The 12,438-nt window shown below is 42.5% G+C and overlaps 2 protein-coding genes across 2 annotated transcripts in view; one reads left to right on the top strand and one right to left on the bottom strand.

Annotated features, from left to right (window-relative positions):
• Positions 1-6,175, top strand: part of COL9A3 (collagen, type IX, alpha 3) — a 38,284-nt gene extending 32,109 nt beyond the window's left edge. The window contains exons 17-24 of the mRNA XM_010075865.1: positions 684-719; positions 1,756-1,800; positions 2,353-2,385; positions 2,762-2,908; positions 3,547-3,601; positions 3,902-4,084; positions 4,353-4,430; positions 5,717-6,175. Of these exons, the coding sequence (XP_010074167.1) occupies positions 684-719; positions 1,756-1,800; positions 2,353-2,385; positions 2,762-2,908; positions 3,547-3,601; positions 3,902-4,084; positions 4,353-4,430; positions 5,717-5,892 (753 nt within the window). The 3' untranslated portion in view covers positions 5,893-6,175. The remainder of the gene's footprint in view (positions 1-683; positions 720-1,755; positions 1,801-2,352; positions 2,386-2,761; positions 2,909-3,546; positions 3,602-3,901; positions 4,085-4,352; positions 4,431-5,716) is intronic.
• Positions 6,176-7,533: 1,358 nt separating this feature from the next.
• On the bottom strand, positions 7,534-12,165 carry TCFL5 (transcription factor-like 5 (basic helix-loop-helix)). The gene is made up of 6 exons (XM_010075864.1): positions 11,447-12,165; positions 10,524-10,701; positions 9,726-9,885; positions 8,910-9,150; positions 8,350-8,491; positions 7,534-7,653 (listed from the first exon to the last, which is right to left on the bottom strand). The coding sequence occupies exons 1-6, from the start codon at positions 12,163-12,165 to the stop codon at positions 7,534-7,536; spliced, it is 1,560 nt and encodes a 519-aa protein (XP_010074166.1).
• Positions 12,166-12,438: the final 273 nt, after the last annotated feature.

Here is a 12,438-nt window from a genome sequence, read left to right as displayed (position 1 = left end):
CCTGCTGTGAATGACACAGTTCTGAATCAAAATAATTTGAGCTAAGCTTTTCTTCATCCTGGACTTTAAATTGTGAATTTGTAAAATTTCTGTTTCAGTTGTGATAGTGAGATGACAATAATGAAAAGCAGAGGAGCAGAAGCAAAACAGAGTTCCTCTCCCTGGGATGGATGAGAAAGATGACTTTAGTGAGACAAGCGTAAAAAAAAAAAAAAAAAAAAAAAAAAGAAAAAGCACAGAATTCCTTTTAGCTTTATTTCGGAAATGGAGGAGGCTGGTATAAAAAGGCCGGTGCAGGTAACCTGTGCCAGGCAGGTGGGGAGCCGTGTCAGGAAGGTCTCTCTGGTCTGGTCGGATGGGGACTGGGTGGGCAGAAGACCACCAGACCTGAGCTGGGAGGTCCTGCCAGGTCTGGCAGCTCTGCTGAGCCGTTGCTGGTACGGCAAAAGGCCTGAGAAACCGTCCTGCGACACAAACGGGGACTGCAGAGAGTGCACAGAACTCGCCAGGATGCTTAACGTCTCTTCTTGGTTCTAAGAAGCATGAATGAGGTTTGGTCCCTCCCCCTTGGCAGCTGGGGACAAATTCCCAGCCCCTCGCTGGGGAGGGACTGACCGCACCAGGAATTCGCAGGAAAACACCAGTCTGAGCTCACTTGCCTTCTTTCTGTTACTTATTCCCAGGGTCCTACTGGTGTTCCCGGTCCCAAAGGTAACCAGGTAAGTGACGCTGATCTTCCTCCTGAGATAACTTTCACGCTGCCGTCAGCAAAGGGACTTAAACCGAACCTTAGGCGCAGCCTCAGGCAGCACAGCTGCTTTCCCTTCTGGCAAATGAAAATCTTCGGAGCAGACACCAGAAAAACCCTCTTTGGTCCCGTTTTTCTTGCCTGATGAGGAGGATTCGTCCTAGCCTCAAAGCTGGGCAGGCTATCGACTGATTTAATCGTTTACTTTTTGCTGCTTAAGTTCCACAGTTGGGTTAATCTCAGTGATGAACTTTTGAGCCAGTTTTCATCAAATTTATGACTTTTGTTAATGCATGACTGTGTTTTTGCAGAAAACGAGTGCTTTTCCAGCAAGTGTTGCTTGTTTTACCAGTGTCTGTGAGGTCCCTGGTTTGTTGAAAGACCAACCCCACCTGCATTTCTCTTGAAATAACATCTCCTCTAAAGTCATGTAGTCACCATAACAATGCTCATTGTCTGCTCTAATTGCTGGGGAAGCCAGCTCTGCTGCCCATGCGGCCGGCGATGGCAGGATGCAGCGATTCGTGTCACCGCCAGTGATGCTCTTAATGACACCCGCTGCTGTTGGCTTAATGCAGCTGATCAGCAAATTGATGCTCCTCATCACGGCCAGCAAAACTAATGTCACCGGAGCTTTAGCCACCCTTACATTAGGGTCCCCAGACAGAGTGGAGAGGGTTGGTCCTCACCAAGTGATGGATCACTTCTGCTTAAGGGTGGGATGAAGCTGTTCTGCAGGTGACTCTTTCCACCAAGTTGCAATGACAGCACTGAACACTGAGCTGTCATTGCAAATGCACGTTTTCTGTGAGACCCGGAGCTGGGGAACCCGAACTTTAGATTCTCTGGAAGAGAAATGCCAATGGCATCCTGTGGATGTCTTTCGTGACCACCCCGTGCCCCCATCCCCCTCAGGAGCTGAGGTTAGCCAGGTCTCGGAGCGAGCCTTGCTGTCAGTGACGCTGTGCACTCCGGGTGCAGTGTTAATCCTGGTGTCTTGCTTTCAGGGCATCGCTGGAGCAGATGGCCTCCCAGGTGACAAAGGAGAACTGGTAGGTGTCCTTAAAGTCAGTAGAATTGACTCTTCAAATAACAGAGGGGTCTAGAGAACCATGTATCAAGAACTAACATTGTCAGTAAGAACTAACCATCCAGGAGCTCCAACCCTGATGGCTGTGAGAAGGAGAAGGCAACCCCAGTGTTTCTGCCACCACCATCACGGTGTGCATCAGCTCTCCTCTTGTCCTCGGGGAGCCCCAGAGGCCAGTGTGGCCTTTGCAGAGCCGTGGCGGATCCGCGCTCGTTTGTCGTTCTGCTCCTCAGAGCACACTGCTGTGTCCACGGGGGTTTGGTCCATCTCAAGGAGCAGCCACGCTGCCTGGACCCACGTCCAGCACTGGTGCCTGGGGCAGGTCTTGGCACCGGAGCACTCTCCCTGTTGTGCCAGGGCTGAATCTGGTCCCCAGCATCCCATTATGGTTCCTGGCCCCTTTGCTGGAAGAGCCCCTTAGGTGCCATCACGGCTTCCCAGAGCTTGGGAGATTTGACTTTAGGTGTGCATTTTCCAAACAGATGATTCTTTACTTCCCTTTTTTTTCTAACAGGGTCCCTTTGGTCCCCCTGGGCAAAAAGGAGAGGTATGTGTCAGGCATTGCGGGCTCATCCTTGACAGGTTTGGGAGTAAACATGCTTATTGCATCTGTCCATGATGTGTTTCCATAAGCTATATTCTGGCATCATTTCCTAGAAGTCACAGGCATGCTATAAAATCTGTGACAATGACAATTTTCTGCAGTGTTCAAATGTGTTTGATGGTTTTGCTCCAGCACGGACTCTGGCATGACTTATATATGTAAAATCACCCATACGATGTAGGAAATGTACATGATCAGCCAGATGACCTGGGGAAACACAAAGAAAGAGTTAACTAATCCCTATGAGAAAATAATGAACCCTGTCTTCCATTCTACGAGCTTTGTTGTTTTCTTTTTTCCCCCTCTTTCTTCATTACAGCCAGGAAAAAGAGGAGAACTTGGTCCAAAAGGTGTCCAAGGACCCAACGGGACAGCTGGAGTACCAGGGATCCCAGGACACCCAGGGCCCATGGGCCATCAGGGGGAGCGAGGCGTTCCTGGCATCACGGGAAAACCTGGTCCTCCTGTAAGTACTGTCTGCTTCTGGGGTACCAGTCCCTGGAGTGAATAAATGGAGCGTGGACTTTGGATGCGTATTGAAAAAATCAGGTCCTGCATTTGAGCTGGTGAAAGGCGGCAACTGCACATGCAAGCTCACAGCCTTGCAGCAGGAGTTTGCCAGTGCAAGAAGATTAACAGCTCACAAGCTTCAGAATGAAAATCCCCCCGAACGCATGCCTCGGAGAGTTCATCTTCTCTCTCAGTGATACACGAACAGGTTATGTGTGTCCAGGGGCCTGGCTGGGAGTCACTGTTCTCACTGCAACATAGTGAGCGGCTGGTCATTTAAAAACACGACTCCTACTCACTGCTTCAAATGTTTGACCTGTGTCCTGGGCCAGAGCTCATTTCAGCATTCAGGAAAGGCCAGATAAGCCCCAGATTAAATATCTGGCCTCACATTAAAATTACTCTCTGCCATTAATGTGACAGAGCTTCTAAACTGAAGCTGTCGTCTTTTGAAAAGGGGAAAAACCCAACAGCCCTTCATGCAGGATCCTGTCCTTGCTGAGCTGCTGGACATGAGTTTCAGGTCCTGAGGCTTCTGTCAGAGATGGTTATCGGTGTGGTTTGTGTACGGACGGATTCTTCTGTTAATTGCAGGGCAAAGAGGCCAGTGAACAACGTATAAGAGAACTGTGTGGGGAAATGATAAATGGTGAGTATTACTGGGAGAAAACTGGCTTTAATTCCTGTATTTAGCTGAAGATGAGTAGATCCTGGATTTGTTACTTTTCTGTCTTAATAAGAAAAAAATACATTGACATTTAATGTAAGGAAAGTATTCAGGAGGTCACCTTGTTGTCTGGGATGTTCATTTTTCTAAAATTAGCATTTTTAAATGATTCATCATGGCGACGTATAAAGTGCACTGAAAGCAGCTTAGACACAGGTATCACGTACGCCAAGCAAAGAGGGACAGTGTTGGACATGAGGTTTTTTTAATTGCTCTTTCCAGATCAAATTGCACAGTTAGCTGCTAATCTGAGAAAGCCCTTGTCTCCTGGAATGACGGGTCGTCCTGGCCCAGCCGGTCCCCCCGGTCCCCCTGGAGCTACGGGAAGCGTTGGGCATCCTGGTCCTCGTGGTCCCCCTGGGTACAGAGGGCCAACAGGAGAACTTGGTGATCCTGGTCCCAGAGGTAAGGCTAAACCAACCCGCTTCTCTTTCATGCCTACAGAAATAAATTGCAAACTTGTATTAATTGCATCAGTGAAGGAGGAAAGAGCAGGCCCTGAGCAGCAGATGGAGGTCTAGAGGGCAGTTTTGTGTCTTTCGGGGTGCGGTGTAAGCAGAGATCCTAGCAATGTCCTGAGGATTTTGAGCTGCTCTTGGTCTTCCCCCTTCCCGTCCCTGGATCCCGCAGCAGTACACAACTCATTGTTGAAATTGTCTGGTTTTGATTTAAGGTGACACTGGGGAAAAGGGAGATAAAGGACCTGTTGGTCAAGGTATTGATGGCCCTGACGGCGACCAAGGACCTCAAGGTAAGGCTGTGCAACTAATTTAATAAACCATGACTAAAGTAAAGGCTCCAGAGGGCCAGCTCGGCATACTGCTGGCAGTCCGTTACAATCCCTTTCTCCCTGGAATCCTCGTAGGGGGGTTGTTTTCCCATGGTACAGCAGGTGCAGGCAGTTTGAACAGTAGAAGGGAATTAGCACATTCCCTCTTCACACCTGAAGTCATGAATCCTTTATCAAAACATTCAAAGTTTAATTTATGCAGATTAATTAGAAACTCAGAAGGATATTCTTTATTCTGCTCACCTATTAAAGCAGCTTCTCTAATTGCCATTACATCTGCACAGTGATGAAGTTCCAGGCACCATAAGCAGGCTCCGCATCCATATAATTTCATAAAATCAGAGTTGTTGTCTTTGATTCTTCCATAAAATAATTCCATTAATCCATAAATGTTTTCTTTTCCAAAGCATGTAAAAAAGAGGCTCTGTTTAACTTGTTGACATCGAGAGCATTTGTCCCACTCATGAGATGTAAGGAGATGAACTGTAGATGCAGTTCATCACTTCTATGAATAAAAAGAATCAGGCACCATCTCTCGATCATAATTAAGACAAAAATGGAGGCTTATAGATCCCCTGATATTGCTGTCCCTCAGGAAGACTTTTACAGTATTTCAGCTTCAGTAGCTTGCTGTTACAGAAATCAGTGTTTTGTGAATTATGTTTGGCATCTGAAGGAAAAAAAAATAGCTTGAGTCTACCCAAAGCAGAAAGTCTTTTTGGCAATAAACAAAATGTATGTTTCATCATGAGCAAATTTTTAAAATTAGACACAGGTATAAAGGAAATTCCTTATCTATAATGTGAGGGAGATGTTCTGTATCATCCTTCTCTCTCCTCTCCTTCCCTTATGCAGTAAGGGGGTGTCATGAATTCAAGCAGCTGAGTGTCACAGCCTCCCAGAAAACAGCAAGCTGGGGGTCAGGAAGGAGGGACAGTTGTCAAAATAAGTAAGCTGTGAGCTCGCCCATCCAGGACATCCCTTGAGCAAACTATCAGGGATGACATAAAATAATTCTAGTTACAAATTACCCGTCGTTATTCATGGAGTCTAAAAAAATCCAACGCACATACTCCAGATTCAGGCTAAATTTATTCAACACCTTGTACTCAACAGGCCATAACAAGTCTCATGTACAGACACTCAAAAGTATTTTAAGAACTCTAAAAGCAACACATATATATATATATATATATAGGTTTTTAAAGGAAGGAAATTAATGTACTATTTTTCCCCTTCTTGTTTAGGGCCACCTGGTGTACCTGGAATTACTAAGAATGGTCGTGATGGTGCTCAGGGTGAACCCGGTCTTCCAGGGGATCCTGGTACTCCCGGTGCTATTGGGGCTCAGGGAACTCCAGGAATATGTGACACGTCGGCTTGCATGGGAGCTGTTGGAGCATCAACTTCCAAAAAATCATAAAACAACAGTACAAGAAGTGGAGAAGTGACTGAATATTTAAATAAACAGTGCATTGTAAGAAAACAGACAGAATCCTTCTAGCGATAAATGGACACATGTTCCTTCTATTACATTAAGTGGAGACTTTGACACAGTTCTGTGAAAAAGAAAGCATCAGATGAAAACTTTAATTAAAAGATGCTTTATGAGTATTTTTCTCCTCCCCCCAATTATTTTCCAGAATTTTTACTTCCCTTTCTCCCTTTGTTCAAGAGACCTACAAGAGGAAGCATTGTTCCTTTTTGCTCCTAACCGTACTACAGATCACGACTTTTCTGTAGAAATGTTTGAGCCTTGTTGATTTAATTCCTTGGTGCTGCTCCCACTGACTCCAGTTACACAGGTTTGTGCACTAAGACACATGTTGTGAAGGTGTTCAGGCACCTTAACATGCTATTTTAATTTACAGGGGAGAGTTTCTGTATATTTCCATATGATAATAAAGGAAATTAAGTAACAGCATTTTCACGACCTCTACTTCAGCTATTTGCACAGTAATTGTGAATGAAACCCCAAAGGAGAGAGGATGCTCTTTTAAAGCCCAGCCAAAAAAAAACCTGTATGACCTGTTGTAAAAATAAAAGGAGATTTTTTTTAACCTTTTCCTTGTGATGTTGTAAGTGTCATTATACACATCAAATTAACTCAGCTGAACTCCTTTTCCAGAACTTCTATTACTAGAATGGCTTGGAAATAAATTGCTGCAAAATTGTCCATATCCGTGATTTAAGACAGTATTTATTTTGGGAGAGTTTTGTACTTTAAAACCTGCTAGTGTCATCTATTTTAAAAAATTATTAAAACCACTCTCAACTCACACGCTGTTCTATTTCTGCCCTATATGCTAACGCTTATGAACAAAGGAGTCATAGGAATCTTTAAATATGAACATAGTTTGTGTATTTAAATAATCTACTGCTTACAATATGCCACTCTTGGACTAAAGTAACAACTAAAGAACCTGTTGGACAGTTGTGATGATAGACATTAAAAACAGTACTGGATTTTAAAAAAAAAAATGCTAACACCATTGTATAACTCTTCAGGGCCAAGAATGTTAAAATATTTATGGCAAATATGAATTTTGTAATATCAGCACAGTTTAGAAACTATGCACTTCGTTAACCGATATAGCCTTTAAATTTTTAATGGAAAAAATGGGCATTAAGATATGGTAACTTTAATTCTTTTTACATTTGAAGAATACATTTACATCTAGTCATTAAAATAACAGGACAGATTGATGTTCTACAACTACTCCTAACTGTACTAGATCATTCAAATAAAAAAAAAAAAACAAAGCAGAACCACAAACAGAAGAAGAACACAGTTTTTACAACTAAAGGGGAAAAATACTTAGTTGTCATGACATTTTCTTGGAGATTCTGGGTTCAAAGCCCCTTTAACAGAGCACTGATTGCTATTGCTAATAGTTAACTTTCATTTCCATGTTGAATAAAGAATGTTTTCTTTAATGCTCTATTTATATATTTTTACAAGTTACAGTTTGCAATTCATATTCAGCATGTAAGTAGAGAAAATAAAATCCAGTTTGGCCACCCTTAGTTAGCCACACTCGTCATGCAGTTCAAGGCGGTCAGTTCAGACTACTTGCTCTCCACAGCCAGGCATGTTTTCCTGCTCTGGACACATTACAAATGAGTCTGATCTTGCTATTTTTAGTCTCCTGCCTGTTTTACCACAGAACACAGTCTCAAATTCCTAAAAATCAAAATAAATAAAAAAAAAAAATTTAATGTAGGTGTTTACTCGAGGTGTATGTTTTTGTTTTTCTAGTGTTTGAGGAAAAAAAATGATACACCTTTACTAGGAAGTGCTGAGGAGCCATACCAGTATCTAGACGAGTTTCCTATACGTACTCCATCTACTCTCTTCGGATACTTAGAGCCAGAGTTACCCTGGGGCTGCAACTACTGGTGTAGTTGCAGGGGAGCTGCTTATAGGGCAGCCTTGACTGCTCTCACCCACCCTGCGGCAGTGTGGATCCCATCACTGTACTACCTGTTCATGAAAGCTAGCTAGGAGACAACTCTGTGAAACAAGCAGAAAATAGAGAAAATTATGGAAGAGAGGGAAGGGAAGAATGATTGAAGAGGACCACAGTGCTACCTGTTGTCTAGATAGTATCATCTTCAGAAACTGGGCTACCTAAAAGAAACCCCACAATAATTTAAAAATCTGATTTGAAAACCCTGACTGAGGACAGCCTAAGATTTCACACTACTGAACTGAAACCATTGTATTTAAAAGCTTTTAAAAAAAAAATTTAAAAGGAAATTTCAATGCTATAGAGGTCCTTCACAAAAAGCATCAAGCACATACACTGAGCTATGTTACGATAGCTTTAAAACATTTCACATTTTTGAGCAAGAACAAAAATGAAATTAGATTTAAAACCTGTTTCAGAGAATCGCCGTGCCTTTCCTGAATGTACTTCAGAAACGCAGTTGTCCATTGTAAAGTTGTTGCCTTGTCAGTGTCAACTGTACAGAATGGAACCAGAAGATTCAGCTCATCACAACAAATCCGGATTCTGCGCCTACAGGCAAATACAAAAGGTTACTAACTGATGGGTGAGAAGGAAGGAAAAAAAATTTAAAAGGAAGACTACTCACATGCTCTACAAGCCATGGACTTTGGGGACTTTTTGTTTGCTAGAAGCTTTGTATTTGTTTATTAGTCAGGTTATGTGCAAGGTACCTTATCTTCAGAGAACTAGTTAAATATTTTGATATCTCTCTTTTTGTTTGTTTATAGAGTAAAAAATCAACAAAGACAACCACAATGAAACATACAGATTTTTTTCCTCTGACAAACCAACGCTCACCACCTGCACTGCTTTTCTTGCTGGTAAAAACAACATGTCAAGTTTACATTTTACTCTGGATGATGTCAGGAGTATTACAGTATCAGGATTTTAGGCTTCAAAACTTTGTCTCGCCACTCACAGAAATTACCTTCTGTCTCTCTCCATGCGGTTATGTCTTTCTCTTCGCTGAGCGATTCCATCCTGGGTACCACTTTGCACCTGCATACTTGAGTGTGCCGACTGCCAAGGACCCTGGGCGGATGCAGTACTCTGGCTATCATCGTGCATATTCTGAATCTCACTCAGGGGTTTGCGATCTACGTTTGTCTCCGATGGGCTCATGAGGCTGCAGCTTCTTCTGTTTATCGTCTGCTTGCATAAGGTGTCTTCTTGGAAAAACAACGAAACAAAGAGGAAAAGAACCTCTTTATAACCCTCCCACTAATCAGTGAAAATTAAGATCATGGACATTTTTTTGTTGTTGTTTTATTTATGTGGAATAATCTTTGAAGCTTTATTGCGAACCTGGATTGACTCGTAGCAGCATGCGTCCTTTGGAAGCCCTAAGGCACCACTTGCCGTTTCAAAATCCAACCAGCTTTTATTTTCTCAGATCATGCTGCCTTTGATTAGCATTTGAGGCAGCCCTTAAGTGTTCCTCAGTTTGATACTGACTGGATCTGCTGTATCAGCTTTGGGGTTAAAAAGTGTCGAAAGAAACCAGTTGTTCACTCTAGGCCCAGATTTGGAAAGGTACTTTGCAATCTTGAGTTTTCTCATTTCAAGCTGGTTTTTTTTTTTTTGAGGACTCTAGTCCCATATTGCCTATAGTGCATCTCAGACATAAAAACCACACCCCGTGTGATTCACTAAAATCATATCCATTCTAAAAACCACACAAATTCAGAAAAAAAATGGAGATCTGAAGGCCAAGAGACAGCTAAGTGAAAAGAAGATAATTTACCTCCAACTTTAATCCAAACTTCCTCAGGCAAAGCTTTATTCACAGACCCCACCGTCTGTTTTGTGGATTCAATTTCCTGATAGCAGAAAGAGAATGTCTTGGGTAGCCCAAGGTCTTGATGCTTGGCAGCTTCCAAAATAGCGCAAGACGTTCCAGAAGTCTGTGAAAACCAAAAAGGAGTTACTTAGAGGACTATATACATAAATAAGAGACTATTTTGATGTCTTTGTGTTAACTTGTTAAGTTTTAGCCCCGTGATTTAATGTATGGTATCAGAATAAATCCCAATTACTTCTGCACATCACAACCACAGGATCTTAACAGACTGCTGAATTTTTTGGGGATACCTCTGACACTTCTCAGTGCCATGCTACCCCTCTTGCTTCAGAGGTTACTACAAGTTGGGAGTAAAAAAAAAATCTTATCGAAATTAATTACAAAAAAAAAAGGAAGCACAGAAAATGGTACTGTCTCCTTCTTGTCTTGTATAGATGACGCAGATACGCTGATAAATGCAAGAAAAAAAGTCCTTCCACTAAGAAATCTAATGGTTTATTGATGATTACCTGGATGCACGTTATTACAAATGACACAACTGCCACACAATTGGTTTGTGCGGCAAATTACTTTTAATGGTCTTAAAGATTAAAATAAAAAATGAAGTGCACTACAGATCATTTCGATCATCCCTATTCAAGTCACACTTAAACGCAAACATTTAGAATTATCTAAGAGGTGTAATGTAATTATGAGCATTTGATACTGGCAGACTACAGCTAGTGTGAATATGTTCTGTACCTGTGCTTGTGAAGGATTAGCACCTCCAGCAGAACATGTGTTCATAGTAAATAATGGGTATGTGACCTGAAAAGAAGGCGTGGCAGTCTTATTTTTCCCTAATGCAGCAGGTTTGTTCTCTTGCTGATGAAGAGTAACACCTCTCAGTTCTGACGGCTGCCGAATCAATGTTACTAAACTTAAAAAATAAAAAAAAATAAAAAAAAAACCAACACAGCAAACATACAAGACTGACTACTTGAAAAGGAACGCAGAAAAATTTACAGCTACACACACTTCTAGTAACTATCACCAAGAAACTACTTTCATTTACTATAAACAGAAATCATTGTTATTGCCATATTGCCTACTTCAGGGACAAAAAAAATTAGCTGAGATGGTATTGTATTCTGTGCAGTTACAAGTTAGCTTTATGCCTCAATAAAATGTTTTATCAACATGCTAATATAGTTACAGTGCCAGATTGCAAAACCGTATTTTTGCTCAAACCTTTCCCCATAGCCAGGCCTCCACACTGTAACACTAATCAATTGCTCTTAATATTTTATTATGATCAAAAATCTACTTTGCTTTAGCAAGTTGCATGTTATAACGAGGTAATGTTCATCTCTCACCTTTATTTACATAACATATTGTTATCAAGAATAAAAAGTTGTAAAGTGATTGATTTTGGAACGACATTCTGTACCATTTATGCAACACACAGAGGGGTTTAATCTGAGGTCAGCGGAGTTGCAGCCACATTTGACTGGCACAATTTCAAACAGCCCAACTCATCATTCTTGTGTACTAAAAAAAAGGACTGTTCTTAGAAAGAAAATCTGTAGATTTTTTGTAGATCTGTAGATCTTTTCTGTAGAAAATCAGTTTTGAACTATATGATGACACATAGTTTAACAATATAAACTAAAATTGCAACACACTTGTTCAGAGTTACTCCAGATTCTCGGGGTTCTTGACATCTGGGTGTTTCGGTCTGGATGCTGTTGAATCTCTCTTCCAACCGAACTCTGACTGCAGATTTAGATCTAGGCTCTGGTGCCAGTGCCGAATTTTCAACAAGTATATTTTCTTTATTCGTCCCAACAAAATTTTCATCACTTTTAACTTTTACTAAACTGTGTCCTGGGACTTCTACAGAGCCACTGTTAGGCGTTTTATCTGTTTGGTTCAAAGGGAGGTTAGACTCGCTAAGTAACATCATTGTGAGCTCCTGAAAGTCAGCATAGCCCAAATGTGGGTTTGAACTTAGCAAACTGCTGTCAGAAGGTAACCCTGACTGATAGATAACTGGGTAAACGGACTGGTTCCCAGAGCTGTTTGAACACCCCTCCTGACCGCTGTTCAGGGAGGTCTGGTGCAGAGGGGGACCTGCAGAATTACCGGGTGAGGAGAAAGAACTGAGCCTAGCTTCCACGTCACCTTCACTAGCTTGTACCTCCGTATGTGAGTACAGTATGTGCTGCAGCTGGGTATACTCAATTTCCATCATCTCCACCAGGCTGACGTCTGTGGTGGTGAAGCTAAGATTGTGCTCACCAAAGGAAATGTCACTTGAGCCTCCAGGTCCGCCAGCCACCGCAGCAGGATCTGTGCTTTGAGGAAGGGAGGTCTGAGGCTCCTCTGGGGCTGATCCTGACATGACTACAGTAAACCTAATCAGTTACCACTGCCTCTTTCAACAGTAAACCACAAAACCTGCAAGAATTATCAGTAACAGCCATTAAAAAAGAGAAGGTGGGGGAGGGATTGCACTTAACACCGATCCCGTACCACCGCGAGGTCGGAGAGCAAGGAGGAGCTCCTGAGGGGCACAACCAGCCAGCACAACCCTGTCTCCCCCCTCCAACGGCCCCCTCACAGCCCAGGCCAGACCCTCCCCCCGCTCCAACACGGCTCCTCACGACGAACGGCT

This window comes from Pterocles gutturalis, unplaced genomic scaffold (genome assembly GCF_000699245.1).
Source record: "Pterocles gutturalis isolate BGI_N339 unplaced genomic scaffold, ASM69924v1 scaffold2093, whole genome shotgun sequence".
NCBI classification, from domain to species: Eukaryota; Metazoa; Chordata; class Aves; order Pterocliformes; family Pteroclidae; genus Pterocles; species Pterocles gutturalis.
This window is presented reverse-complemented; position numbering and strand designations above follow the sequence as displayed.

Coding starts and splice junctions, on each gene's coding strand:
- TCFL5 (XM_010075864.1), bottom strand. CDS start 12,165: ATGTCAGGATCAGCCCCAGAGGAGCCTCAGACCTCCCTTCCTCAAAGC. Junction 9,151..9,725: donor AGTTTGGATTAAAGTTGGAG/GTAAATTATCTT, acceptor TGTTTTTCCAAG/AAGACACCTTATGCAAGCAG. Junction 7,654..8,349: donor ACGGCGATTCTCTGAAACAG/GTTTTAAATCTA, acceptor TTTGATTTTTAG/GAATTTGAGACTGTGTTCTG.